Source organism: Anser brachyrhynchus (assembly GCF_964034855.1).
Source record: "Anser brachyrhynchus genome assembly, chromosome: 18".
Classification (NCBI taxonomy): domain Eukaryota; kingdom Metazoa; phylum Chordata; class Aves; order Anseriformes; family Anatidae; genus Anser; species Anser brachyrhynchus.
This window is the reverse complement of record NC_137711.1, coordinates 10,070,916-10,095,056: the sequence shown is the minus strand read 5'-3', so window position 1 is coordinate 10,095,056 and position 24,141 is coordinate 10,070,916. Positions and strand designations below refer to the sequence as shown.

General features: G+C 55.0%; 1 protein-coding gene and 2 long non-coding RNA genes across 3 annotated transcripts in view; 2 read left to right on the top strand and 1 right to left on the bottom strand.

The window, feature by feature from the left end:
- Positions 1-7,551: 7,551 nt before the first annotated feature.
- Positions 7,552-11,020, bottom strand: LOC308179827. Its single transcript, XR_013940609.1, has 2 exons — positions 10,593-11,020; positions 7,552-10,433 (listed from the first exon to the last, which is right to left on the bottom strand). It is a non-coding gene; the product is annotated as an uncharacterized lncRNA (long non-coding RNA).
- Positions 11,021-11,424: 404 nt separating this feature from the next.
- LOC308179824 (heparan sulfate glucosamine 3-O-sulfotransferase 3A1-like) overlaps positions 11,425-24,141 on the top strand; it is a 31,749-nt gene continuing 19,032 nt past the window's right edge. The window contains exon 1 of the mRNA XM_080560560.1: positions 11,425-13,125. Coding sequence (XP_080416686.1) covers positions 12,545-13,125 — 581 coding nt within the window. The 5' untranslated portion in view covers positions 11,425-12,544. The remainder of the gene's footprint in view (positions 13,126-24,141) is intronic.
- LOC308179828 lies at positions 13,137-23,185 on the top strand. Its single transcript, XR_013940610.1, has 2 exons — positions 13,137-21,837; positions 21,944-23,185. It is a non-coding gene; the product is annotated as an uncharacterized lncRNA (long non-coding RNA).

Sequence of the window (24,141 nt, the reverse complement as noted above, 5' to 3'; positions counted from 1 at the left end):
GTGCCCTGAAAATCCCACTGTGCTACATGCTTGCACCACAAACAGGGCATTTTCCCAAATGGCTGCCATTGCAATCAGAGCAAAAATCCCATTTTGTCAGTGACAGAGACCTCACTGAAAATGGGAAAAAATAAATAGACTGGGAGAGGGTGCAGGGCTCAAAAGACTTTTGGTTTCTGTACTCAGCTCTGGCATTTGCTCCACACCACTTACTTCCCAGAAGCTGCAGTGCTGTCCCCATGTCACCAGGGATGATGTGACACACAATTTGTTGCTGTTTGCAGAGCATTTTGAGGTTTTTGCTTGAAAGGAGCTTTTATTAAAGTTCCCACACGCGAAGAACTGCCTAGGACTAATAAATATGATTTAAGAAAAGTAATCTGGGGACATGACAGCAGCTTGGTTCTGTGTGCTTTTGGGTGTGTAATCATGCGTGTGTGTGTGTGTATGTGTGAGTGCATGCAGTCTGAGAATTCTCCAGAGACTCCCCTCCATCTATTTAGAGGCAAAAGACTCCCATGTGAACAGAAGTCTTGGTATTGCAATATTTTATATGCAAGTTTTAATCCTCTCTCTAAGCAGCCCGTTTATTAAAACTCGGCAAGTTTCAATTTTTGAAGCTGGTTTCTCGAGATGTCATTATCCTCCTGCTGGAGCAGATTAGCGGATGGCTAGGAGGATGCAATTTGAGCTCAATTAATTCTGCTTCAAGTCCCAATTCAGTGCCGCTAAATAGCTCTCAAAACCCCCCATCAGGATCCCCAGCACACCGCTGCCTGGCGAATTCAGCCTCGGGAGCCTATTTCTACGGGGGTGGCTCTGCTGCCACTGCCCCACGCCAGCCCCATGGCACCAGCAGACATGCTCCATCCCTGCGCCCTTTCCAGAAAGGTTTTTACAAGACTTGCTGCTCAATGTCTCTAAAGCATCTTGTGCCTGGGAAGCAAACACCAAGCTGGGCTTGCAAAATACCAGCCCCAGCATTCAAGCTCACATCTCTTTTGAATCCCTTGTGTTAGATCAGTTCAACCAATGGAGCAATCATTTTCATGTGTGCTCAAGTACCGTAATGAGAGGGAATGGCAGTGTAAAGCATATAGAATGTAAAGCAGTGAAATAAAAATAGTCGGTTCACAAGTCAGGGTGGGTTTTGTCCGTGTGTGTTTGTTTTTGTTTTGTTTTGGTTTTTCCCTTGCCTTGACTGTCATAAGCAGGATTAGACTAGAGCCTTGATTTAACCTGCTGGGCCCAGAGCCTGCAAATCCTCACTCATGTGGTTAGGTGGAAATTGGGTTCATGGCGTGTGTAAAGTGAAAACTGTATAAATCACCACCCGAGCAGGGCCATCGGCCACTCCTTCTTCCAGGCAGGAATTGTCTTTCCTCTACATGCCTCTGCAAAACCTGTAAAATTGGGCTTGGATCCAAGACTACCCAAATCACTATTAATCTTGACCTAGTTTACAAACAGGTATCAAGTCCATTTCCTTCATTCCTGTCCTTCATCTCTCTTCCTTCCTTGCTCTCCCTCTTGTGCTCACAAGTACATACTGCACGTCCTCCTTCCTGCTGCCAGCCAGCATCAGTATCTACCCACCGGCCTTGTTTTTTTTACACAGATATACACCTTTTGTGACATTTGTCAGCTTCCCAGTTTGCTGTGTCTACTCTATCTGGAAGCTCAATAGAAAGGAGTTGAGGTCCCAGGAGGCCATCTGAGGCATCACCATCAGCATGAATACAAAGCAGGTGGCTCTTGTTGATGCTCCTACTGCTTTTCTTTTAAGACAAGAAGGATTTCCAAAATGCAGACCACCTGAAAGAGAAAGGACTGGGACAGGTGGGGGACGGGGCTGTTCTCTTGGCACAGGGAGTTTGCAGCAGTTGTGCGCAGGGAGGTGAAGCCCCACGGCAGCTGCAGCCTCATCGCCCACAGCCACCCCTCTCCCAACGCCCAAGCTGCAACGTGACAAAAGACTGAATCACCAAGGGGGACCACAGAGACCGGGAGCTGGAAGGCACCAGCGGAAATGCCACGTTGCTGGAGCCTTCTTAGTGGTCTTCCAGACATCACAAGGACTTGCTTTTGTGCTGCCACGGCCTGCCCACATCCTTCTGAGCATCACCCCAGGACAGCTGCACTGAGAAGGGCTGGTCCTGCTGCATTGCTGCAGGCACAAAGATGCAAAACAGACCAGACTCTTACTGTCCTGTGCCCTGAGCTCGGTGCCATCCTATACACCCGGCTGAGCATGAACAAGAACCTTTGGAGCTGGCAACGCTTCACACACAAGCCAAGAGCTGTTTGAGGCTCTGGCAGTGCAGATGAGCCTTTCTGAACCCGTGTCTCCAATGCAAGGCAGAAAACACGATTTGCTGAAAAATGTCAGCTTCAAAGGGATTCCCCGGGTGCCTGCCAGAAACCTGGCCCACCAGGCAGCAGCCTGAAAAAATACTCAGTCCCTAAAGGTCAGCACACGTCTCACCAGTGGCCTGGCTGGGAGTGAAGGGCACAGCTGAGGGACATGCCAGGATGACCCCGCCGCTGGCCACAGGTGCCGCACACCAGGAATTCTCCACCCAAAATGCCTCCGCTGCCTTGGTGTACATTTTTTAATTCCTCTTTGCATTCGGGTTGGAGCAGAAAGCCTGTGCACCCTTGCTGCTGGTGACAGCCAGCCTGCAGTGCAGACCTGGGGACACGTGGGGACGTGGGGCATTGCCCGCTGCGATGACTGGGGAGCCTGGCACAGAGATGAGCTCGGGGCTTGGGGTCCGACCTGCTCGAGCCCTCCAGGGTGGATCACACACCGTGGCAGCAGCCGTTGCCTTCTGCACTCAATGAGCATCAATGGATGTGACGAGGAGGTGGCCTGTGTCCCTGCCCTGTCCCCTCTCCCTTGTGCTGTCAGCAACCCGTGCTCCAGGCCGAGATGTTCCCCTCCCCTGGGTGCACAGCTTGCAGAGTCAATGCCGGTTGCAGCCTTGCCTGTCCCACGTCTTACAGCTGAACACACAGTTGCATCACTTGGCTTTCCTGATGCTGCCCGTCACTCACAGTCATGGTACCTATTGACTAAGGGAGCCGGATCGATGCACAATCTGTATGGCCTTTGTGGCTGGGAGCCCTCCAAAACGCAGTTAAATGCTTGGAAAGGACCAAAGGAGGATTTTGCAGCTGGGGATCATGACCTCAGCAGGTGCTGGTTCCCCTGGGGCCACTCTGCCTTCCCTGAATGTCCCCACGGGGTGATTCCCAGCTCGTGGGAACCATCACAAACCACATGGACAGGGCTCAGATGCCAGCACACAAACATCAGCTTGCCAGCCCAAGGCCAGACCGCCTTGTGAATAGACCCAGCAGGCTGCACTCATAACTCCTAGTTGGGATAATCTTCATTATGGGGCATGATTCCCATCTCGAAGTATTTAGGACATGGAGCTGAAAGCACATGGGGGCTGTGCTCTACATCACAACCCCCAAGAGGAGCAGGAGAGCCACCCAGCATCTCCCATGCCAGGGCTGAGCCACAGCCCTGGACCGGAGAAGCCCTGCAGGCCATGGAGCCATGAAAACTTCTCCATACACATTCATTTTCCTCAGAAAAATCCCAGGGCTTACAAGACTGATAGTGCATCAGCTAAACTGGGAGTGGGATCAGAGCAGCTTGTGCGGTTGGAGGAGAGGGGCTCCAACTGTTACACTCTCTGCTAGAATTTCCAAAGCAGTTTTTCGCAGCTTACATCAACACTGCCTTTCATCCGCCGCTGCGTCAGCCATCTCCTAATGCCCAGCCCGACAGAGAAGAGAACAAACAGCCCCTGAAAGTGGTGGCCCCAAACCTCGCCACCAGCCCCAGCACCTGGAGCAGGGGCAGGGGCCGGGTTGGCCTGGAGAGGGCAGGGCAGGGGCTGCGGGGGCAGCAGGCGTGCAGGAGATGCTTTTGGCAAGCAGGGAGAGAGCAGAGTAGTGAAAATTTTGTTGTCTTTAAAACGGGCACTGCCTGGGAAATGGGGGCCTCTTTTTCAAGGACTTTCCGGGTGGTGCTGAACCCCTGCAGGTGATGACCTACCATGAAAATTACCATTCCTGATGGATTGCACAAGAGCTGCCCCTGCCTTCAGCATCCCCAGTGCGCTGCCCGCCCTTGGCAAGGCCAGAAAGCGAGACCAGCACCACCAAGCCCCTCCAACAGGAGGTTCGAAGGGCTGACCCGGGGGTGAGGACCAGCTCCACAATACCACCCAGAAAAAAAGAGCAGTCGACACATCTCCGGAGCGCTTAGATCCCGAAAGAAGGTGATTTGTTAAAACCAAGGGCCCGTGCCTTTGGTGCGCAGCCCGGACATCTGGCAGGAGCAGCGGGGCTGCGGTGCCCGGCTCCGGCCCCTGGCCGGCGCGCGGCGCTCGTGGAGACCCCAAGCACAATTCTCATGCAAATGGCCGGGCGGTGAGAACAGATGTGAAACATTTGGTTCTGTTCTTGCTGGCTTGTAAAGAAATAATGCGACTGGAAGGGGGGAAAAGAGGGGCGAAAGTTTATAACAATGGTTCTCCCTTGGTGGCCCGAAGCGATGGAGTTTATGTCAGGCTGTGCCAAATTCATATCTCTGAGTGAATGGGACCAGCCCTGTCAAGCTTTGAGGTAGGGGCAATACACAAATATTATAAATACAGGGAAGTGTAGAAGCTGTGTCATGTCCAGTGCGGAGCCATCCATCATCTCCTCCCCATCCTGAGTTTATAAAGTGGTTCTGACGGTGCTTAGACAGTTTACTCCGGCCGTGTGGACTGGCTGGAAAAGCTGACTGCATGCTCCAAGTATGTCGCGCTCGCTCGCAGGGAGCCCCGGCGAGGAGGTGCCCTGGCAGGTTTTGTTGATATTAGCAGACGGAAAGAAAAAAATCCACCGACGCAAAGAAGCCGGCGAGGCAAAACCACAGCCCATGGCGTGGCTGCCCCCGTCCAGGCTGCGAGGAGCTCGGCGCGGCTGCCACCTCCTCCCGCCCCTCGCCCATGTTCAGGACGGGGAAACAAAGTCTGGCAGTGACACAGCACGCGATGATGCTCAGTGCCCTCACCCATTTCCCTCCTGGCTACCGAGTCACTGCTGGGACACCTCTATGCACATGGGTGTGTGCTGAAAAATGCACACGAGGCCGTTTTTCTGTGAACATCCGTGCAGAGAAGCCTATGAACACACGCAACCCTCAATGAAAAATATGCGTGGCATGCCCATAGGTAGAGCTTGCACACTGCAAACATGCAGACACCCCCACAGCCCTGTGCACGCCCATACCGCTGCTCGCCTGTGCATGCACCCAGTGCGATTGCTCACACACAGACATGAACATCTTTTTGTGCACACACCCGGGATCCTGAGCTTCATTTTTTGGTTCTTTACCTGTGTGGAGACCTCTGTGCTGGGACACAAGACCACTAAATGAAGGGGAACCTCAAGGCCAAGCTTTTCCCACCTTTAGCAGAGACTGAGTGCTCCCAGAGCCTCACTGCTGGTGCCTCCAGCAGCTCCCAGGGGGACGTGAAGGGCTCATGGGCAGAGGTGGAAGCCAGGAGGGAGCAGAGAGGGTGGGAAAGGGAAGGCTGGAGGCTGTCAAATAAAATACCTGCTTAGTGCATGGCTTGTGGAGGCCAAGAGGAGATGCTGTAGGTTACCAACAGGTTCAGACCAACCTGACCTCATCTTGGCCCCTCTCACCATGCCCAGGAGGTGACCACATCTCCCTGGGCTGGGCTGGCTGCAGCTGGTAGGACAGACACGCTGGACATGTGCACAACAGGGCAGGCTCCCCCCACCCCACGGTTTTAGCAGTTGCCTATCACCCATGGAAGACCCAGGAGTGCTCCAGGCATGACTTCACCCGCAGCTGAAGCTCAGCTGTCCCCGAGCTGGCAGCGCCTGCAGCAGCGCCTAGCAGGAGCGCTCCGTCTGCGGACGGGATGCTCAGAATACAGAATTCAGCCCAAACTCCCGGGGTGATGTCAGCGGGCCAAATTTCCCATACAAGGCAGGAATGCGCGTCTCTCATTCACCCTTCCAGCAGGAACTAATGTTGTGTTACTGCTTTGCTTCCTTTTAAAGCGCTCTCCCCAGCCCAGCCGAGGCAGGACGCGGAGCTGTCACCAGCGCCGCTCAGCCGGGGTGCAGAGCTGCGGCCACGCCGTGTCCCCACGGCTGGGGACAGACCCTGCCACCCAGCCCAGGTGCTGGCATCTCCAGGGCTTGGGCCTCCTGGGGGGTTTCAAGGGGTCACAAGGTAAGGGCAATCCTCCCCCTCCCCATACCATCGCTGTATAAAGGACGAGTTGTTCCCAAAAACCTCCTGTGAAGGACTCATGGCCCCGAACGTCATTCCAGCCCAGCTTATGGTCCTCTGGCTATTCTGTCCAGCGCGACTGCCCTGTCCCAGCCCTTGATGCTCTCCAAGCATCACTCGATATCCAGTGATGTCATTAAAAAGTCTCCCCTTAACTTCAGTGCCCCTGGGTAGGGTTTGGGGAGCAAGAAGGCCTTGCCCTCTCAGGATGAATGAAGCCAGGACACTGGCACGGGCAGCTCCCGTCCCCACTCTGGTCCCTGCGGTCATTTCCTCCAGCCACCAAGCCCATCCTGGACCAGAAGAACGTTGCCAGCGCAGACAAAATTTTGAAAGCCAACCCTTCTCCCTAAAACTTTCTTCACTTTCCCCCAAAACACATTTGTAATAGGAAAAAGAAAGAAGAAAAAAAAGTTTTGTTGACAGTTTGAAAACAGCCTTCCCTGTGTGTTTAATACGGAACCATAAATGCAGATTTAGGGTTTAATTTTCCCTGTATTGTTTTCATTGTCTGGCTTTTTTTTTTTTTTTTTTAAGTGGGGAATAATATTAAAAAGTACAAAGGGCCCAGACGGTATTTATTGTTGTTCCAAGCCGTAGCCGGTCACAACCATACCAAAGCCAGCACAACGAAGCACGCAGCGCACAAATAAAACGAGACACAAACAAAGGTAATAAAAGAGACAAGTATCTGTTTCAAAAGCCCAGGAAGAGCAGCAGGAGTGTAACTACTTCATGTTCCAGCTAATATAGCTGTCTGGAGTGATGCTCCGAAAGCTATACCAGGGAACACTTTATGGGTTTCCCTTGGAGAGCTCTTGTAAATATTTGCCTGCAATGGCTGAGGAGCACTGGTGACGTTGGGGAGCTGGTGATCCGTTTGGTTTGCCAGCTGGGCTACAAAGCCAACAGTCTGGGTTGCCTGAATAGCATACCCCACACCGCAGTCTGTAGCCATGGACACGTCAGCACCCAGACCCCCCAAAGCAGCACCCAAGCTCCCCATATAGCACCCAACCCTCTGCGTGCAGCACCCAGATCCCAGCAGGTAGCACCCAAATCCCCCAGCGCAGCACCCAACCGCCCCCCACGCAGCACCCAGACCCCACCAGGTAGCACCCAGACCCCCCACCCTGCAGCTGACGGAGGGAGGTGCTGCTGCTCATGTGCCTGTCTCAGTAGCTGCCCCAGCTCATCCGTGTTACGAGACTGATGCACTCAGCCACACCGGCTGGGGAGGGAACGTAGGTGCCGAGGGGGCAGCAGGGGGCCAAGGCAGCAGTGGGTCACCAAAAACACAGCCGGGTGCTGCAGCTTCAGCAAGCTGGTGGGAGGCAGGATCAGTCCCGCTGGCCCCAGAGGGCCCATAAATCATATAGATAAATCTCAGCCAACATATCTCAGGGGAGGACAAATGGGGCTCACTCGAACGTCAACCCTTTTGCCCCCCTAGGTGGTGGTGCACCAGCACAGTCCCTCCATCGCGGTGGTGAGCATCCCTCCTCTCCATCCGTGGGGCTCCCCGAGCTCCTGCCAGGGCCTCGAATCCCATTCAGCCTCCTCCTCTTACCAGCTCTTATTAATTCATGCTCCGACCCGAGGCCTCCCAGATGTCCTCACATCCCTTGCCAGCTCCCTAATCAAGTTGGCCCCGTCTCCACCGCCGCTGGGGAGGAGGTATCAGATACAAGGGGGACGGAGCTGGCTCCCGGTGCCAGGGCCAAGCAGCGGGTATTGGATTTGTTGCCTCCTGACTCAGCCAAAGCAGGAGGAAGACTTCGTCTGCTTTCTGCTCACAGGTCTGTTTGCTTTCTGGGGGCGGGCATTCGATATTCTGCAATGGGTCAAGTCATTTTGTCAGGTTAACTGAGTGCAGGATAAATATACTCCCACTAATTTTTTTTCTTTTTCTTTTTTTTCTTTTTTTTCTGCTCTATATGACATTCCCTGTGGATCCACTTGTCCAAAAAAAAAAAAAATCCTGTCCCCACATTTTCAGTGCCTATGTCTGAATACTTCAGGGCACCTTTGCCAGCCCCCAGTGCTGAGGACACTGCCCAGCTCTCCTGCACATCTCCAGCACCACCCCTACCTGCCCAGCCACCACTGCGATGCTCAGGGGGCTGCAGCTCCGGTCCCTGTGCCCACTGCAGCCTCCCCTGGGGATGTCCCCACCACACGGCTCAGACACTGCCCTTTATTATGCCCTAAGGAGCCCACAGGTGAAGAACCACAAATCCTTTCTTTAAGGCTAGGGGAGCATCTGGCTGGCGTCCCGATGTGCCAGGCTCTGCTCACACGTATTCTGCCCCAAAAGGCTTGGTGGGACCAGAACCTGCGCAGGAACCAGAAAGCACCCTGATGAGGACCAACATCCTTCCTGCCACCGCTGCCACCTGGGCTGGGGACTGCCCAGGGCTTCCTTGGGACAGCAGCAGCTCATCCTTGGCACCGGGGCTGCGGGTCCCACCGGTTATCGGGGACAATATGCGTCCCTGCAATCTGAAGGCAAGAAGTCCTTGAACTTCCCATGTGATTCAAGGAAAGCGCAGGAGGTTACTGAGATCAACAGAGGATTTGGGTACGACAGGACCCTCCCTCACCTCCTCCCTCTCCTTTGGGATCGAGGACCCGCAGGCTGCTGCGGGCCTGTCCCCATTAGCTATTGTTCCCATTCATTGTAGATGAAGGGGCTTTTGTTGTGGGAGCCCATGCGGGGTCATGTTGCCCCTTGGTTATCAATCTGCTTTGCTCTGCCCTGTCCCAAAGTCCACTCCCCGCTACAATGGGATGTTTTCTTCGGGAGCAGCTCCCTGACAGGCAGCGGCTCCCTTTGCCTCCAGACCTTATAATCACTCCTTAAGCTGCGCTCGCCTCGGGCTCCCCAGTCCCTTTTCCACCACACTCCCAGTTTAACCCCTGATCCCATCTACGCTATGGGTCAGTGGGAAAGGGGAAAAAATACAGCCATGCCGGGGGGGCTGGCGTGGGCTGTGCATTCAGGAGGCATCCGGGCTTGAAGCCTTTTCCTGAGCCCTGCTGGTCGTACGGGAGCACCTGGAAATACCCAGAGCTGAGAGCCAGGTCTCCAGCTCCTGCTTGCCCAGGGGCAGAGGACCAGGCAGGGCTGAGAACTCGCAGGCAGAGGCTCTCCCGGCAGGCAGGTCTGCCTACTCGCTGTTCCGCAAGGGGACCCCAGGGGAACGGCATCCCAAACTGGGCAAGCTGCAGGAAGGAAGCCTCGTGAACGGGCTGCTGCTGGTGGTGGAGGGAGATTTTGGCAGCAGCTGGGAGAAGAGCCCTGTTCACGCTCAGGGGTGGCACCAGAAACAACTCGTGCAGCAGGGCGTCCCTCGAGGCGGGGAGCAATACAATAATAAAGAGATAAAAGAAGAAAAGTACAGCCAAGCAGTGGAAGGAACGAGTGCAAACAGGACTGGAGGGGAGAAGCTGCCAGGACCATCCCTGTGCCAGAGTGAGCAGCAGCCCTGCCGCCCGCTGGGACCGGGGCTCGCCTCTGCCACGCGGCCACCGGCGCGGGGACCACAGGCACCAGGGAGCCACGCATGCATGGGATGGGGTGAACAGTGTTAAAATGGGTGGAAAGGTCAAGGGGTGAGAAATTTAAGGGAGAAGGAAAGAGGCCGCTGTAAAAATGTGAAGTTGTGTAAGAGGCTGAGTAAAATGAAAAGCACCTTTTGCTCCAAGCTTCTAAAAAAACCCCACGTTGTGCCCCAGGGGGTTATCGTGGCAGGAGGGCCAAACAGATCAGGGTGGAAATTCTCAGAAGCAGATATGAAGACATCATCCGCTCAGTTTTTCTACCTTTACCAAACATCATTCAGCAAAGGGCCTTGGTACCAAGAGAAACTCATCCCAAACTAAGAACAAAACTGGTCTGCAAATAAACCTCCAAGTAGCCTCTTGTTTGCAGCTGTGCTAGCAGAGTCTGCAATCACGTGGGGTACAAGGCAGGAAACTTCTTGATTTCTTCAGCTTGCCCTTCCCAGCAGGTAAGGCATCCTCCTTGTCGGAGAGTGGCTGCTGGAGCCCCCGGTGCCTTCGGCCCCAGCACGCAGGAGCGATGAGTCAGGCTCTGAAACAAATCGCAAGATTGCCTTAAATACCGTGCGGCTCTTTTAAATACAGATATATTTGGCTTATTGCTTTCTAGACACTAAAACTTTTAAATAGACTCTGGTCCTCTTTTCCCTAGGCAACTGGTGATTTTTTAAAGGAAAGCTGAGATTCTCACCCATATTTCCAGGACAATGCAGGAGAAAAGCAGCAGGCACCATGAGTCCTGCGCCACAGCCCCAGCCTCGTGGCAGACACGGCGCTCCCACACATCTCCCTTCTTGTTTCCTCTGCTGGAAATGACCATTTATTCAAACTGAAAATGGAGCATTGTTCTAAGTGTCCAGAAAGGAGCATCGTAATAAGCAGCAGGAAGAAGTCAGAGCACTTTCCATTGATCGCATTCCTTCTGCAGGGCCCGCTCCAAAGCCCATTGATGTCAGCGAAGTCTTTTCATTGACTTCAATGAGCTTGGGATCACAGCCCCGACTTATAAAGGCATTTAGGTTCCTAATGAGGTAAGTAGTTGCCTAGAGGTATTAGGGGCCTAACCTGCTTATAGCCTTTTGTAAATCACACCAGGCATCTACTTACATGTTGAAGCACTGAAATACCTGAAACACTGCGGTATGGTGAGGGCTCCAGACACAGCGGTTGGAATTGGGCTCACGAACTTCAGATGAAGTGATCTGGCTGCCGTGCAGCTGGGGTGGGTATGGCTTTGGAAATCCATACATTCGAGATAAGTTTCTTTGCTTAGAGAGGAAAAATGTCATAAAGTTGGGAGAAGATCTAATAGAATAATTCATTGCAAATAGCATTTGTTATTAATTTTGGCCTGTTTACTATTTGGAAACACATTTTTATTAGTCAGCCAGCTCTGCAGATGGCTGATTATTATTCATTGCAATTTTTTTCCTCTTTTCATTGAATAATTTGTAGATACACCAGCTTTGCTTCCAAGCGGTTGAAGTTTAATTCCTTAGCTAGGTCCACACCAAACAGAGGGGAAAAAAAAAGATCTAAGTCAAGTGTTTCATGTGCAAGTTTGTTTAAAAAGTCTATAATCTATGACAAACATTTCAAATTAAAAGGCCATTCCCACAGGCAATGAAATAACGAAGCCCTTAGAAGCAGGCAGCCGAGGCACGGAGCTGATAGCTCCTCGTACGTGTTACGTGCTCTCGGAGGACAGCAAAGAGAGGAGAAAACTCGGAGAGCAGCCTCCCGATGGGGCTGTGGAAATTTCCTCCAGGTCCTGCGGCCAGGCTGCGGGCAGTTTGCTGATGTGAGCGGGGAAAAAGCTGGGTTTGGGTCCGGTGCTGGGCTGCCGGCGGTCCCGAGGGAGCTTTACACCCCTGGCAGGCTGCCGGGGGCTGCTCCGGGCACAGCGAAGATCCGTGTGCGCCAGGGCGGGGGCAGGAGCCGGGAAAATCGGGAATTTGGGCTGGGTCGGGGGGGTCGGGGGCAGCCCGAGCACCTGGGCGGACGGACGGACGGAGGGACGGACGGACAGCCTGGCTCCATCCCACTGCTGCCGAGCGGGGCTGGCGGTGACCCTTGGGGGGGGGGGGGGGGGGGGGAAGGAAGGGGGGGACACCCCCGGGGCTGGCGGTGACATGGGTGGGGAGGACACGGGGGGACCCATCCGGCGTTGCCCCTTCCCCGCGCCCACCCGGCCCAGCCCGGCTCGGCTCGGCTCTGCCCGTCCCTCCGGGGGGGCGTTTCCCGGTCCCTCCCCCTCCGTGCCATTGGCCTCGGCTCCCTCCCGTCCCTTCCCCTCCCCGCTCCCGGCTCGGCCGAACTTTGCCGCGGCCGGCACCGCACGTGGGGGCCCCGCTCCGAGACCCCCACCCCGGCAGCGCTTCCCCGGCCGGCCCCGGGGGCGGCGGCGGCGGCACCGGCAGCAGCAGCATCCCCCCCCCCCCCTTCCTTCCTCCTCCTCCTCTTCTTCCTCTCCCCCCCCCCAACGGGGGATGCCCCCCTTGAAGCGGCTCCGCGGCGAGCCCCGGGGGGCGGCGGGGATGCTGCGGGGCTCGGCCCCCCCCCGCTGTCGCTGTCGCCGCTGCTGAGCGCTGCGGGGCGGCGGCGGAGCATGGCCAGGGCGCCCGGCCGCCGCCCGGGGGGAGCATGGCCGGGAGCTCGGCGCCAGCCCCCGCCGCCGAGCCGCTGCCCCGCAGCATCTTCAAGAAGTTCCTGGTGATGCTCTGCTCCCTCCTCATGTCCCTCTACGTCTTCTACTGCCTGGCCGACCGCTGCCAGACCCTGCCCGGACCCATCATCGCAGCCGGCGCCGCCTCGGAGGAGGAGGAAGGGGGCGGCGGGGGGTACCTTGGGGGCTCTGCCGAGCTGCCCCCCTGGCAGGCGGCTGCGGCGAGGAGGAAGCGGCTGCTGCAGCGGCTCAAGCAGCAGCAGCGGCGGCGGCGGCAGGAGGCGGCGGGGGCTGGCCCGGAGATGATGCCCGGAGCCGGGAGGAGCCGCCCGGGGGGCTCCGGCGGCGGCGGGGGCAGCGCTGCGGGGACCCCCGGCACCCTGACATCGCTGCTGGGGGAAGGCAGCAAGCGGCTGCCGCAGGCCGTCATCATCGGCGTGAAGAAGGGGGGGACGCGGGCGCTGCTGGAGTTCCTGCGGGTGCACCCCGACGTGCGCGCCGTCGGCGCCGAGCCCCATTTCTTCGACCGCAACTACGAGCGGGGCCTCGCCTGGTACAGGTACGGCACGGCGCGGCACGGGACGGGGCTGGCAGCCGTGCCGCGGGGCCGGGCCGGGCCATGCCCGAGCCAGCACTGCCCCCCGCTGGCCGCCGAGCCTCCCGGCCCCTTCCCCCAGCCCCGACCCCAAGCCTTTTCCCCCGCTCCCCCCAGCCCCGCAGCCCCCCGGAGCCCGCTTCTCCCCCCCCCGGATCCCGCTCCCTGCTCGCCGCCACCCCAGTCCCCAAATCCCCAGTCCCCCCTCTGCCCCCGGTCCCCAGCCCCCAGTGTTGCTCCTGCCTGGGGATGCTCCCCTCGCCCCGGGGATGTGAGGGGGATGCTGGGGGCTGGGAGAAAAGCCCCAAACCTCGGGTCTGTGGATTTGGGAAACCCGCTGGTCGCCCGAGTCCCAGCCGAGCCACCCCTCGCACAGCATCCTATTGCCGCCTCTTGCCACCCGCAGCCTGCGGACACAGCCCCTAAAAGCACCTTTCCCATATTTCCCAGGCAAATGTTGCAGCAGCCCTGTTACGGGTAATCAAAGCCGTCAGAGCCAGGAGCACAGTCGCTGTGTTCACCTGCCTTAAAAAAAAAAAAAAAAAGTAGCTGGGGTTCTTCTTTCAATTAATCAGTGTTTGGTTAAACCAAAGAAAGGTGTCCCTTTTAAAAGAAAGCAAATGGCAAGGCCAAGGGGCAGCGTTGTCATTATTGGTGTTCAGATGTTTTTCTCGTGTGTTTTAAAGTTAAGAGGAGCATATGCTGGTAGATCCCTGCGGAAAGGATTGCTTAGGGCGCGGGAGAAGCTGCTCTTGTGCATAGTGAGTGTATGTTTGTGGCTTTCGTGAATGCACAAGCAAAAAGGGGAGGATTTGGGGTACCCCTGGAGCTCGTTTTGCTTTCAAGTTAAGCCCCACTATTAGCAGAGAAGAGAGGCTGATTTTGGCTCAGCTTGTGGTGACAGTACTGAAATGTGGAGTAGGATAGTACTGACAGTCCGAGTGTTTATGTAAAGTCTTAACACGTGGAAGCGATGAGCCTCCTTGTGTATCCGCCGGTGTCAGGAACGCGCCGGGTTTCTGCAGGCAGCAGAGTGTGGGTTCTCCGAGAGGAAAGATTTCCTTTTGTGTGGGCTGGAGCTGTCTACAGAATTATATTTTTAGTGCGCACTTATCCAATTTCCACATGCTGACCCTGTATCAGAGAGGAAATGTTTAAAAGGAATCTGCAAACCTCAAGAACTTTAATCAAGCCTTGACTTTGAAAAATAAACACATGGCATTGGGGTGGCATCTACTGAAATTTATGGTGGATATGCAGAGAAGCTCATTTATTGAGGATGTTCTCGAAGCCCCAGGGAGCAGGCAGGGGTGGGATAGCCCCGATTGGGTCAGGAATCGGTGCCTGGGCAAGGAGAGCAGACCTAGACAGAGGAGGAGCCACGGGCATTTAACGCATAGTGCGGTCCTCAGCACAGGGGATTTAATTTTCCAGAGGTTTGGTCTTGATCTTGCAGCTCTTACTCATTCGAGGTGCTGCCCTGCAGGCTGTTTGTGTAATCATTATGTTTTAGCATTTGGTACATGAGTGCTCCCATTAATTGCTGCAGTTTGTTTGTGCTGGTATTTGATGTACTGAATTTCACCATTTTTTATTAGCCCTGTGGAGGCTGAGGTACAGTGAATTCTTTGTATGGGATTATTCCTTTGAGACCTAATCTTGCCAGCTTTGCTTGTATGAGTAATCTTTGCTAACGCACACAGTCCCGTCGTGATGGCAGAGCTGCGGTGTCGGCCCGCTGGTAACCGGTGACCAGCCCGTTGTAAATACTCAAAAAAAAAAAAAAACCACCTCTCTCTCTCTCTCCATGGGTTTTTTGTAATCTTTCATGAGGGTTCAGTGCCGGGGAAATCACCAGATGTTTGCCAGGGGTCCTGATTTCTTATCTTTGGCATCAGAGTCTTAGGTTTCACGTGCCTTTCTGTTTCCCAGCAGTCAGACTAAACAGCATCATTACAAGGTATAAACACTTGGGTTTGCTTTCAGCGCCTGCAGGAAGCCGGCACGGCCGGCGAGCGCCCTGTCGAAGGGAACAAAACGCTCCTGGCTGTTTGCAGTGACACAGGTTGCTTGTTGGCTGCTCGCTGCGGTTGACACCAAGCAGTGGGGATGGGAACCCCAGGCTTGGTCACAGGTCCCTGAGGAGCACGGGGCTGGGCTGTCACAGGGGTGCCACCTGCAGACATCGAGGCCATGGCTATGGGATCTTGGGCATGAAGGGGACCGCGGTTCCTCCTGGAAACAAAAGAGCATCCCCAGTGCCAGCTGTGGGATGCTGTGCGTGGTGCGGGATGACCGGGGCGATGAGCCAGGGCTGCAGCAGCAGCGCGGTGTTGCCGAAGCACCACTTAGATGGCGGTGCCTGGAGGTGGATGGAGGTGGGAGCTTGGCTCAGGGGAGTCCCGGGGTGCCCCAGTGCACAAAAGCAATGGACAGTGCTGTCCGTTAATCAAGTGGAATAATCGCTCCCCTTTTAGCTGGCATTGTGTCTGGGCAGGAAGGCAGCTGTCCTACAGAGATGCTGATTTAAAAAAAAAACAATCTGAGTGATTTAATTTGGTAAGTGTGACACCTCTGTGCTCGTGTGTGGGTTGAATATCAAGGGAAGCTGTGCGCCGAAAGCAGCTTTCTCTGTTTCGGGGTTGTAAGTCTCCTATTCGTACGGGGACAAAAGGAGGGAGGGGGCAGCCCACAATGCTCTCATTGACTTCCCAGCACAGAAATCGCTGCTTCAGCCCTGAACAAGGCTATTGAGCTCCCAGAGTTCAATAGCAGGTGAGCATGTGTTTTAACAGTGTTCAGCTGCCACCCCCCACCCCTCGTACGGCTGTATACAGCCTGGGGACAACTCCAGAATGGGGGCTAATCCAGTCAAGTGGGGAAAAAAAAAAAAAGGCTGGAATAAAAACAAAATCTGTGTTTGTGGGTGACATTGCAAGTCTGGCTGGTTCCCTCTGATCCTTTGTTAGTCTCGTGCTGATTGAGCTGCCTGTTGGAATGTCATTAGACTGTCAGTCACCCCAGGAACATTTATTTCATATGTTTTAATCTCCCTGCCTCTGCAACACCAGTGCCAATTCCACCAGAGCGAAGCCAAGCTAATGTCATTAGATTACACCCGATCCAGGGGGAGATGAAAGGTGCTTCAAAGTTACCCCGTCAGGTTGGGAGTTTAAGCGTTGCTCCTCCCTGGTGCTCCCAGAGCTGGGGAGTTCTCTGTCTCCTAATTAATGTCCTCTTGGGATTTTTCTCCAAGGCTTTTTTTTTTTTTCCTTCATTTTTTTTAGTCTAGGCAACCAGCGATGCTTCTGAGTCAAAGGGAACAGAGAATGTCTCAGAAGAGGTCTGGGATGGAGAACAAGGAGGTTTGTTTGAGAGCAGGGGGAGCAGCTGTTTGCAGCTGCATCCCACCTTCTGGTGCACTTTCCCAGCCCCAAGTCACAGTGAAATCGGAGCCCAGGGGACAGAGGAGTTGGACCACTCCTGCAGTGGTGGATGGCCTGGAGGTCCAGGGGGCTTTGTGGTCCCCGTAATTCAGCAGCACCATCAGGGACTGCTTTGTGTTCCTGGAAGTGAGCAGGGGTGCGTGGGCGTGGGGGACAGGAGGGCATGGATGGTGGCAGAGGAGACTTTGGGGAGCGAGTACAGTTCGTGAACAGCAGAGCAGCCATCAGGAGAAAGGACCTTGATGCAAACATCTGTGGGAGGGAGCTGCTGTAGCAATAGTCACCTTGGAGTGATCTTATCACCCAGCCTTGCAGCCTCTGCAAGGAGCACCAGGTCTTTGGTGGGGCATTCAGAATGTGCCCTGCCCAGGACGTGGCTCGTGCCATTCAACACTGAGTTTGAGTTGTTTTGGTTTTCTGCTCCCTGGTAGGTGCACGCCTGCTTGTAAGCAGTTCTGGTTGAGCAACTCCTGCTCCTTGTCCTGAGAACATCGCGTCTCCCAAACACATCTGAATTTCTAATAGCGTTGGGCGCAGCCTGCAGCAGTTTCTCTGAAAATTGCAGCCTTGGACAACCACATGCTAAAGACGATCAAGGTCCTTGTTTATTTATTAACTGTGTAATCAGATATCTTGTACTGAGTTCATTGTGCCAGGTGCTGTATAAAAAAGGAACAAAAGATGGTCTAGGCCCCAAAGCACAGATAATTCAGTGTAAACAACAGGTGGAGATAGGCTGAGACAGGCGCAAAGACAGCGTTGGTCTCCTGGCCAAAGAGTTGTTATAAAAGGACTGTAACTGGTTCTGATGCTCACGTGCTTCACTGCTGCCTCTGGGGGGGGGATCTGGACTCAGATACTCCAGGATATTTTGGTAAAGGTTTGAAATAGTTTGAAGGTTGCACTCTATGGCTTGGCTGATGTCTTGGTGTGCCTCAGTTTGCCCATCTGTAAAATGGAAGGGATGTCATTGCCTTGTGCTGCAAGGTTGTGTGTCTGTGATACCTCTTTCCAGAGATAAGGTGGCATTTGGGCTCTGAGCTTCTTGTGCTATTCTGTTGGTAAAACACCACCCCAAGCAGATGAAGCCCACCAGCCCTGCTGGCAGAGGTCCTGAAGCCTGAACACAGCCACGTTTAGGGCCAGATTCACTGGCAGCTCCCAGCTCCTCTCGGTCCAGCCAGGGACTGTCACACTCTGTGCTGTGTTTGGCCAGCTGAGAGCACGCTCTTGGGTCACAACCACCCCGTGCAGCAACACGGGCTCGGGGACATGGCTGGAAAGGTGCCCTGGGGGTGCTGGTCCGCAGCTGGCTGCCCATGGGCCAGCAGCATGCCCAGGTGGCCAAGAAGGCCAGTACCACCCCGGCTGGCCTCAGGACCAGCACGGCCAGCAGAGCAGGGAAGGGCTTGTGCCCTCGTGCACAGCACCGGTGAGCCCGCACTTCCAGCACCACGTTCAGATTTGGGCCCCTCAGCACCAGAAGGGCACTGAGCTGCTCGGGCCTGGGCAGAGGAGAGCAGCAAAGCCACGAAGGGGCTGGCAGAGAGGAGCTGGGGGGAGCCGCTGGGGGAACTGGGGCGGCTCGGTCTGGAGAGGAGGAGGCTGAGGGCAGGCCTCACAGGCCTCAGGCGGCAAGTGACGGGATGCAAGGGCACGGCCTCAAGTTGTACCAGGGGTGGGTTACATTGGATATCAGGGAGAATTTCTTCACAGACAGGGTGGGCAAACACTGGAAGGGGCTGCCCAGGGAGGCAGTGGGGTCCCCATTGCTGGAGGTATTTACAAGACGTGGTGTAGTGCTGGGATGCCATCGGTCAGGCTGATGGTTGGGCTTGATGACCTCAAAGACCTTTTCCAACCTGGGTGGTACCATGGCTCTGAGGTGATGAGAGCACCAGGGAGGCAGCTACAGAGGGACCTTTCCCTGTCACAAGTGGCTTTCAGTGGCTATGTCCCCACTAATCTCATGGTTTAGGAGCCTTAGGACAGCCTCTGCTCGCCATCCCCTCGCAGCAAGGTGGAGTGCCATCTAGTGTACATGCCTGATGGCACCGTCTGGACGTGGCATCCCAGTGACATCAAAGTGCAAAGAGATGGGGCTGGGCTCTTTCCCCTCTTATTCCTTAAATAAACCCAAAAGCGTTGTTATTTTTGGAGGTGCTTTTAGGTGTTTTGCATCCATATGTATTACTTTTGTTTTCTGGTCGGGAAGAAGTTTACTTCCAGGGTCTGTGTCCATTCCTGATGATGGGATGAGTTCCCCTGTTGGCGTACAGGGTGAAGTCAACCCCATTCCCATCAGCAAGCATCAAAATAAGTCATTAATATTTTACTGGACTCTTCTCTGCAGATCCTATGGTCTACATGAGGAAGTTCAGAAGTCTGTAGGCCCTGTCCTCCTCCTCAGCACATCTTCACACCCCGGTCTCTGGTTGCAGGAGGCTGGAGGGGGACGGCACTGTCCTCGTCCACCCCACAGCTCTGCCCAAGCCCTGGGGCACTTGGGTCTCCTTGCAGCTGGGTCTCCCCCGGCCCTGCCTGCTGGTGCTGAGCAATCTTGAAAATATGGCCTCGACTGTCCAAGATTTTGTCAGCTAAATTCATAGAGCCGTGCCTCGTGAAAAGCAGTGCGAGGCTCCAGCTGGCTGGGGCCAGAGCCCATTTATGGCAAAAACTGCGATGCTCTTCTGAGAAGCAGCGAATTCACCCTGCTTATAAATCGCGAGTCCTCCTTTGAGGTCAGATCCTGCAAATCCCAGCCCAGCAGGCAGCCCTCCCTCCTGCCATCGGCTCCGCTGCCTTTGGGGGCTCCTGGCAGTAATTAGGTCAGGTCTGGGGTGCGGGACCGCTGCGCCGTCCCCACCAATGTGCCCGCTGACCGCAGCCCAGCTAGGATTTCACCCCGACCTTTTGAAGTCTCTAATAAGAGCAGTTGGGTCTGGGGAGGGGGAAGGGAGCTGGGTCCTTTCCAAAGAGTTCAGAGCAACGAACAAGTGATCAACAAACCTGAGAAGAACCCCCCCGTGCTCCCTCCCTGACATCTGCATTAAAACTCCTGAGCTGCTAATTACGCTTTTCCCCTGGAGAGCATTGAGGTAACCCAAACTGCCTGCGCAGTGAAACAGAAGAGGCTGGCGAGGGGGAACAGGGGCCGTTGCTGTGGCCATAAATCTCTGCAAATTCTCATTACGCGCAGGTATTAGGGAAGGGAAGCAGATTAGGTTGCAGTTAAAGTTACGTTCCTAGGGCTGGAGGATGTGGTTCTTACCCTGTTACAAAGCCCTGTTGGGTCAGTGGGGCTGCTCGTGCAGGGTCTGTAGGACCAGGGCCACCCCGGTGTCCTGGCTGCTGTCCCTGCACAGTCCCCTGCCCAGGAAGCTCAGGTTTTTGTGGTTTGGAGTAAAACACGCTCACCCCAAGCTGCACCCGGCTGAACCCATGCGATTCCCCAAGGGGTGCGTTAGCAGGACAGCATCCACAGAGAGAACAGAGACAGAGATGCTCGAGGAAGTGAATAATTCTCGGTGTTTCTTTCATCAAACATGATTCTGCAGGAGGAAATCTCTCAGCAGAAGTAATCACCGCTGCCCTTCGTGCATGGCAAGCCCATCCTTCTCGCTTCCTGGAGGAGATTCATGACCTGCTCTTTCTGCTGCAATGCCATCTCTTGCGGAGATAAAGCTCCCCACTGGAGCTCCCCTGGACTCAGGGCTGCTGCCTGCTTTCTCATGGGAGATGGAGGAGACACTGGGTGTAAAACCTCACGTGGGTGTCATTCCCTCTAGGGAGCAGCTTCAGCTAGGTCCCACTGAGCCACCTCCTGGAGCAGTGTCCCCTGCCCTGACCGGTGGCTGGGAGCAGTCGTGTCCGCAGCCTTCCCCTGGGGAGAGACCTTTAGTTTCCAAGGCGCCTGCACTGTCTGAAGCTGCTCAGTTTTTATTATTATTTTTTCGTCTGGCAGGACATTTCTCTGCTGAAAATTTCAAAAAGTCAGGGTGATTTGTTCTGACATTTCCAGCTGGAAAAGGGCACCCTCCCGGATCCTATGCTTGCTGGGGGAGCCTTTTATGGGAAAATATCAAAACCAATTGTTTTGACTTCCGTGTTTATCTGATGGTCTATATGTGTGTGTGCATTCACACGCGCATCTTTGAGCTCCAAAATGTTGCATTTTGTCATTAACATTTCATTTTCACTTTCATGTTATTGTATTGTAACATTTAGCACCATAGATGAGTATCTTTCAACATTAGTGAAATGCCTTCGCACTGTCTGACCTGAGAAGTTTGGGAAGCCCTTTTCTGGGGAAGAATCCCCATGTTTCTGCTCAAGGTAAAACAAGCAAGGAGGCGCCTGGATTTTCCACTGCAGGGAAGCCCTGTGTCCTGACCCCTGCAGCACAGGATTAGCGAGAGAAGGTCTCTGCTTCGCATCTCAACAGGCTTTGGGAAGCTCCCTCAACCTGGCTGAGTGATGGTGAGCAAAGGCCAGGTCTGTCCCAAGCCTCGATTTCCCTGCCTGTGGAAGGGGCTAGCTCACAGAGTACCAAGATCTTTGCTAAAGCTGCTCAGCCTCAGCACTGCAATCGCAATGTGCCATGATGCCACCCCGCCTGCTTTCTCTGGGCTCTGCCTCCCGCAGGGAGTCCGCAGGAAGGGACTCAGAGAGAAGGGATTTAGTGGGATGTGCACGCCTGGGGGCCCCCAAAAGGGCCAAGAAGGGGAAAGGACTTCCCAGCCTGACTCAGATGCAGAGCACAGCTGTTAAATGAGTCTGACCGCCTCCAGCACCATGGGTGTGGGCCCCATCCCTCCTGGTGGGATGTGGGCAGCAGCCCCATGTGAGCACCCAGCAAGCAAAGCCTTTGGGTGTGGATTTCAGGGGCTGTGCCTCTGCTTTTCATAGGATTCATCTGCTCATCGCTTCCCAATTACACGCGGGGTGCTCGGCCAAGTGACAGCAACCTGCCGCCTGCAGCTGATGCCCGGACGTGTCCCCGTTCCAGACCCCCATCCGTGCAGCCTGGTGACTCAAGGGGCTGCGGCAGTGATGGAGCCACGCAGCAGCCATTGGCCTCCCCTCGGCTGTGTTGGCCAAACCCAGCCGCACTGCAAAAGCCCACACCTGGCTGAAGGAGCCTGTGTGACCTGCTGAGCCCTGGCTGCTCCTAGGGGCTCTCCGGGACATCAGGGACAGTTGGGTAGAGGAGTCCGGACATCTCGAGGAGGTACGGGACAGCAGGCTGCTCAGCTTCTCTGCCCCACAGCTAGTAGGACCTTCGCTTGCTCCCCCTTGCTCCAGGTGTAATTTAAACCCTACTATTCATCTTGTAGGAATTTGGCTTGGACTCTCCCCCAGTGACAGCCAGCTGCGAGGGATGGAGGTGTTGAGGAGGTGACAGCCACCCTGTCCTCATGGGGGACCTGAGCAACGGGGCCCTGGAGCCCGTCAGAGGGATGGGGGCAGCAGGGGACGTGCGGGGCTCCCAGCTGAGCTCCAGAGCCCTGGCGGCCTCAGGCAGAGCTGCCTGGGGACCCCCGGCCTCATGTCGGGATTGGGTTTCCTCTGCAGAGGGTGTTTCTATAGGGATGCAGGGGAGAGGTGAGAGGGGCCACCATGTCATGCTTCACCTCAGGTTCCTTTCTCCCCTCCATCTGGATTCACCTTGGCGTCTGTGCCTGGGATGCTGGTTCTCCCTGAAGGCACTGATAGTCTTGCTGGCTGGAGCTGCTGGGGACACGGCTCCTTCTCTTCCCCTCCAGCCCTGGGAGCTTCTACCAAATTCCCCATGGCCAGACCTGGATGAGCGCCCTGATGGGTCCCACTCTGCTCCTGGTCACCCTCACGGCCACCCTGCCCTGCCAGGAACCAGATGGAGCCTTCCCTTTCCTATACACATCCCCAGTACAAAGCCAGGTTTATCAGACTGGGGAGTTTTGCAGACTCACTGCAGTCTGTCTGTCTGTCAGTCTGTCTGTCTGCATCTCACTGTAGCCGATCCCATCATCCACACACTGCAGCTCCTGTTTTTGGAGCGAGTCCTTCCAGCCTGAGTCCTGCACTGCTGACTTGGGCACAGCCCCCCTGCCGTGGATTTCCAGGAATGCCGTCCTGAACGTCTCCTGCTCAGCAAATCGTAGCCATCATATGTTTAGGGGAAAAATTGGATTTGCCTCGTAATCTAATCAATGTTAAATAACAGTAATTCTAACTCCGCGGCTCTATGTTTAAAGTGCAGTTGGTCTCCGGGGATCATCGGAGTTATTTAATCTAATGAAATCACCATTACTGGCTAATGAGGGTGCACCACGGGGATGCCTTTCCCGTGAAAGAAAGCAATGGTTAAATAATTGGCAGCCAGGGCCGAGCATTCAGCAGGGGAAACTGGGCAGGGTGCAGCAAGATGAAGGGTTTACCTGGCAGGGACCCGGAGCTCTTTCGCTGCCTCTCTGACATCCTCCCAAGGGCAAGTGTCATTTCTCGAGCTGTGTCATGGTGAGCAGGTCCCTCCTGTCCCCCTGGCAGCCCTGGGACACACTGGTGCCACTTTTTCCCTTTTTCTGGCCCAAGTAGGAGTTACCTTTTTTAACACCTCAATATATCCTCCTACATCGCGCTAACTCCAGCGGGTTGCTCTCCGCATTGGCTTTCCCTGTCGTGGTCCAGACTGTTTGGCCATTTTTAAAATATTTTCCCCATAATTTGCCATACTTCTTCATTAAGTGGTGCTTCCTTATCTCCTCTTAGAAGGAGACAGGATGTGTTCAGGGCAGTTTCTGAGTGGCCCCATCCGTTTAGTCCCTGCAGCCCAGGCCGAGCTGCGTGCAGCCGGTGGCTCTCCTACGCACTGACCGTATTGTGTGCAGATAAATTGGAGTTCGGGCAGCAGCGGGCAGGCACTGTGCTGCTGTCAAATGTCAGCACGGCCACATCCCACGTAACCAGGGGAGTGTTCCTTCCCCATAGTGTGTGCTCTAATTTCCCATTATGATTTCTTTAATAAGACTGATACTTACTGTACATTGCTCATTTGCTGCTAAAATGGGAACCATTAGAGCAATAAGTGGCAATTACCTCCTGAGCGTGTGAACTGAGCGCGGTGCCTCCCCGAAGGAGGGGGCTGAACCCTGCCTTCTCTGAGCAAACACCCACAAGCTGCACAAAGCTGCAGGGCAGCTCGTTCGGGACAGCTGCGGTGCCCGCAGGAGGGTGCTCAGCAGCCTCCAGGTGCAGGATCGCACCCCATGTCTGCTGGGAGCAGAAGCATCTGGCTTGCCGGCGGCAGCTGATGGAGATGAGGATGAGTTGTGGCTCTGCACATGCCGCTGAGCTACCTGGGGATGTGGTCCCCGTCCTCTGAGCAGCTCGTCCCCAGTGAGTGGCTTTTCCTTGCAATGCAGTTTCCGTGCTGAAAGTTTTTAAAAAGAAGAAAATAAAGAGGGATATGTCTGGTAATTTAATCATGTTAAGTGATCCTAAAATCCCATCTGTGCTGCACAATAGCATGCCGGAGGTCTCTGGAGGAGCGGGT